At 35.1% G+C, this 4,825-nt stretch overlaps 1 protein-coding gene across 1 annotated transcript; it reads right to left on the reverse strand.

Moving 5' to 3' along the window:
- Positions 1-421: 421 nt before the first annotated feature.
- LOC107904738 (uroporphyrinogen decarboxylase) lies at positions 422-4,581 on the reverse strand. Its single transcript, XM_016831204.2, has 6 exons — positions 4,254-4,581; positions 3,183-3,298; positions 2,362-2,472; positions 2,043-2,231; positions 1,454-1,579; positions 422-1,320 (listed from the first exon to the last, which is right to left on the reverse strand). The coding sequence occupies exons 1-6, from the start codon at positions 4,357-4,359 to the stop codon at positions 805-807; spliced, it is 1,164 nt and encodes a 387-aa protein (XP_016686693.2). The 5' UTR covers positions 4,360-4,581; the 3' UTR covers positions 422-804.
- Positions 4,582-4,825: the final 244 nt, after the last annotated feature.

Raw genomic sequence — 4,825 nt, forward strand, 5'->3', positions numbered from 1 at the left:
ATTTCTCTCAAATGACTTTTGATTTCATCATCATTTTAAGCTGTAAAAAAAGACCAAAGTTGTTGTCAATTTGATGGGAAAATTTGGTTTGTTTTTAGCATTCTGTGATGGGATGGGATCAAAGATTGTGATCCCCTGCTCCATATTTATATCTTATCTTATTATTATCATAGCCTTTTATATACAAAGCTGAACATGAAGGGAATATTTCACTCAAAGTCTAAAGTTACATGAGGCACATGATTTCTTACGCTTCCATTAGTCCCTTGTATTTTTTTAATAGGACTGATAATGATTCAATTTAGATTTTAGATGCATTTCTATAAAAAAATTGTCAGTTATTTTGTTGTATTTTATTTTATTTTTTAAAAATTGAAACTTAATTGAATCAAATATCAAAGATAATTAAACTACTCCGAAATAGCAACTCATCAGTTATTATTATTATTTTCATAAAAAAAACTTTTTATATATAGGTTCAGACCTACTTTCTAAACAGGAACTGAGAAGGCCCCAGCATTGCCTCAAACGAGAATGCTTCCAAATTTAGAGTTTCTTGTTAGCTCAAGCACATAAACAAATACAAACTAAAAAAAACGACCAAACGGAACTTTCTAAATTCCAACAAGTTTATGTTACTACGGCTCCCTTTTTCTTGAAGCACCGTATCCGAGAATGTGTACCGAGAAAGAACTCTCAAAGGGCTCTCTAGATAAATACAAATGAAGAATCAAGGGCTGAAAAAAAAAACCTGAAGATGCATAAACTTTACTCGGTCCGAAAACAGTTAATCTGGTATTGCTTTTAGTACCTGATTGCTTTAGCAACCTCAAAGAAATGGGCAACATTTTCTTCAGGTGTACCTACTTTAATCCCATGACCGAGATTCAATATATGTTTCCCTTTACCAGCTTTTGTCACGGTATCATGTATCCGATTGGTGATGAAGTCCTTTGAACCGAACAGAACTCCAGGATCAACGTTTCCCTGGACAGCAATATCGTGTCCAAGTCGTCTTCTACCTTCAGCCATGTCAACAGTCCAATCTAAGCTAACTACATCCACACCTGTTAAAGCTAGCCTTTCAAGCAAGCCCCCAGATCCACTTGCATAAAGGATTAGAGGAAGATCCGGATGGGTTTGTTTTACAGCATCTACAATTTGCTTCAAATACGGCAGGCTGAACTCCTCAAAATCCACCGGACTTAGCTCTGTTGCCCAAGAGTCAAATATTTGAACAGCTTGGGCTCCATTGTCAGCTTGGTACCGAATATACTTTGTCATGGAGGTCGCAAATTTCTGAAGCAAAGAATGAAGTACCTGTAGGAGGAAAAGGAGGTCACTTTCACCTCAGTTAATAACATTGTGCACTGGCAAACAGAAAACACTTATGTCGCTATTTAAGATAGGGACTGGTTCCAAAAGCAAAAAAACAAACATAAACCTTAACTACCTTGGGTTGAGAGAAGGCCAATTTTTTTATTTTTGTGAAGTTCTTCGATGAACCACCTTCAACCACATATGATGCTAGAGTGAATGGAGCGCCAACAAAACCCAAAACTGCAGCTTTGTTATCTACCTGGCAAAAAGAAGGAACGGGGTGAGTCTACACTAGCTTTTGAATTCACTGAAACACAACATTAAGTTGGCAACAGCATTATCAATCAAGTTCTAAAAGAATTATGCAAGTTCCTTGTATAAAAGGGTAGAACAAAACAATTGTAAAATTCAGATAATAGATCAGGGGGTGATGCAAGGGACTGGGAAAGCACTAGGGGATAAATATTTTGTATTCAATTAGATATCATTGAAGCAAAATACTGCTGCAGAGACACCTAATGGCAAACCTTTCTGTTTGGGAACATTAAGGTTAACCACCTTCTCTAATTAATCCTATTATTTGTTTGCCTTCCGTATCTAAGAACATTCCGAATGTTCAACTTAGGATGTCAATGTTTTACTAAAGAAAACCAAGCCCTGAAATAATGGGAAATATAAGAAATTCAATTTAGGATGATACTATAAGAAATGTCAATATAGACCTCTTTCTTCAAGATTGTCAATGCTTCACCAACATATGGAACTGACCCCTCGGGACTAAATTCTCTCACTTGATCAACATCAGCAGCAGTGGCTATAGGGTCAAAGATAACTGGACCTTTACCCTTGATAATGTCGAAAGGTATGTTCATCCCTGAGAGAGGAGTGAGAATATCGGAGAATAAAATGACCTGTCACAATATACAATGATTTGATCAAATATAACTTGCATACACAAAGAGCAATGGGCATATGAGGAGGGGAGAGGGTGGCTCTCTTGATACTCCAAAAAAAACAGGATTACAAAATAAAATTTCTTACCCCATCTGGCTTGAAAACATTCCATGGCTGCAGGGAAATCTCAACGACAAGACCAACATTTTCCGATCTTTCACGAAAGGAAGGATATTTTTCACATATTATTTGATAGCTCTACAATATGAAACATTCGAAGTAAGACATAATTGAAAAGGAAATGGAACATGAAACAAACAGAAATGACCTGCTCACTTCTTTGAGATGCAAAAAGGAGATACAAACATTGAAATTACAATAAGAAAAGGTCAAAGAAAAAATATCTGCATGCATATAAATCAAAAGTGAAATAAAAGATGGTATCAAAGCATAAGCTTTGCAAAAAGAAACAAAAAGTACAACACACAGACACACACACAAAAAAAAGCACAAATATCAGAAAATACAACATTTCATTTACGCTTAATCTCAGAGAAGCATAAAAGGCATGGTTTTCAGATAACTTAAAAACACGTGGCAGGTTCTTTAGGAAATTTTCTTTCCAAATTATCATGTACTCTACTCTCGTTTCTTTTCTTCTCTTTCTTTAATGACTGGATTTTGAATGTATGAGGCTCCTTAAAAGAACACTACGGCTAGGAATTATGATATACTTTGTGCACCTTAGAATCCTCATTTTGTATATCATATAGCCTACTTTGATCCTTCTATTAGATTATCAAAGGAAAATATAAATGAATCTTTCTTTTTTCTTTTTCTTCAAAAAAGGGTTTGATAGCAGAAACTTGAAGCAGACATATTACAGTTTGAGGTATCCAATCTCCAAAGTAAATGCAGAACATTAAAAAAAAAAAAGCTTTTAAAACCACATTGATTTAAAAACCTGCCTTCATGTACCTCCCTGCTTGCCTCATAAGCCAAACTGGTGGTCTTTCAACATCTTGCCCTCGAACAGCATTGAGCAACAGGGGTTCTGCTAAAGCTTTTGGTTCTACCACAGCCCCTAAATCAGAATTTCACAAGTAAAACTATTAAATCAGCCATTTTCAGCAAAACATAGATAGGGCTCAATAATGCAGTCAGGCCTGATCAAAGAGATTAGTTGAAGAATAAGAATGGTGGAGAATCAATGGTGTGAATGATTCAGCTAAGTGAAATATGCTATGCTTGCATACAAGGGGATGCGATGCAAATGTGGAAACTATATATCATGCTGAAATCAGACAGAACAAAGGTAATTTCAATCAGATTAATACTGTTTATACCTTTCAATCAATCATCAACAGAAACATGCCACAATAGAACTAAATTGCATGATCATGATCATGCATTGGTATCAAGCACGCTATTGTTATATAACCAGTAAAAATAACGAACAATGACAGACACGAAGATGGAAGAAAATCAATTCCAGTTTTTCCTTTGATTTTTCCCAAGAAAAATACAAAAAAGGAACCGAAAAGAAAAGCCCCCAATGGCTTTCAATGCTATGGTTGTTCTCATTTGCAAGCAGGCCATTGTCCAATGTCTCATCAAAGCATAGCAAACATAATTTAATTTTCAACTATAATTAACCATTCCCACTACTTCATCAGAAAATTATACACAATTAACTAATCACCATTCACCATCATATCTAACAATGGCTGCTAATTTTCACATCTGATATTAGCTCATCGATAATTTCAAGCAACTTTTCACATAGAAACCCAGACTAGAAATGGGCTTCATTCACTTAAAAACATAATTGCATCTCAACTAGCCTCATAAACTCATAACTAAAACACATTAAATAACCCAATCCGGCTAGAGGTTTTCATGCTTGAGCTCCTAATTTTATAACGTTCCAAAATTTTGACTTGCCAGAAAAACCAGGAAATCCAAATCAAATAACAAAGTAGTAATCTTAAGATTGATAATAAAGTTGGAATTAAAAGGAAAAGAAAACAGAAGTGTACCACCAAGAGAACATTGGATGAATCTGCGCTTATGATTGGAAAAAGATGAACTTTTTGAAGGGACAAAGAGAGAAGCAGTAAAAGAAGAAACTGAGGTACAAGACATTATTTTTGGTTCCAATTAGAACCGCCTGACAAAGTTTCAGTGTTAGAGTTTGATTTTGAAGATGGGTCTCAACTCTCAACTCATCTATTAAGAGCTTGTTTCATTGCTGCTGGGTCTTTGACAGGGAATTAGAGTTTAGATAGAAAAAAAGATAAGGAAATGGTAAAATGTAATCTTTTAAAGAAATGTCCCAAAGTCGTGTCGTCTCCTTTTGCCACCTCAACTTTACTGTTGGCCAATGCCAAGCCCATTATTTTATTATTATTTTGACCTTTTTTATAAATAAAAAAATTGTCATTTTAATTTTTACACTGAAAGGAAAAAAACAATCAATCCCGAAACCCAAATCTCTCGAAACAACTTGCTGAGTTCTGTCTGTGCCTTGGCCATTTTCAGACAACCTGCAAAGTTAAAGTTTTTTGTTCAAACAATTTTCAAGACCCTTCCCGAAGATCTTTTCCTACAA

This window comes from Gossypium hirsutum, chromosome D05, assembly GCF_007990345.1.
Source record: "Gossypium hirsutum isolate 1008001.06 chromosome D05, Gossypium_hirsutum_v2.1, whole genome shotgun sequence".
NCBI classification, from domain to species: Eukaryota; Viridiplantae; Streptophyta; class Magnoliopsida; order Malvales; family Malvaceae; genus Gossypium; species Gossypium hirsutum.

Bases quoted from the DNA above. Each gene is read 5' to 3' on its own strand.
- LOC107904738 (XM_016831204.2), bottom strand. From the start codon at position 4,359: ATGTCTTGTACCTCAGTTTCTTCTTTTACTGCTTCTCTCTTTGTCCCT. The intron at 2,473-3,182 runs GCAGGTTTTTAA...TTCATATTGTAG, and splicing joins AAGCAGGGAGGTACATGAAG to AGCTATCAAATAATATGTGA. The intron at 1,321-1,453 runs GTAGTTAAGGTT...TTCCTCCTACAG, and splicing joins TGGCCTTCTCTCAACCCAAG to GTACTTCATTCTTTGCTTCA.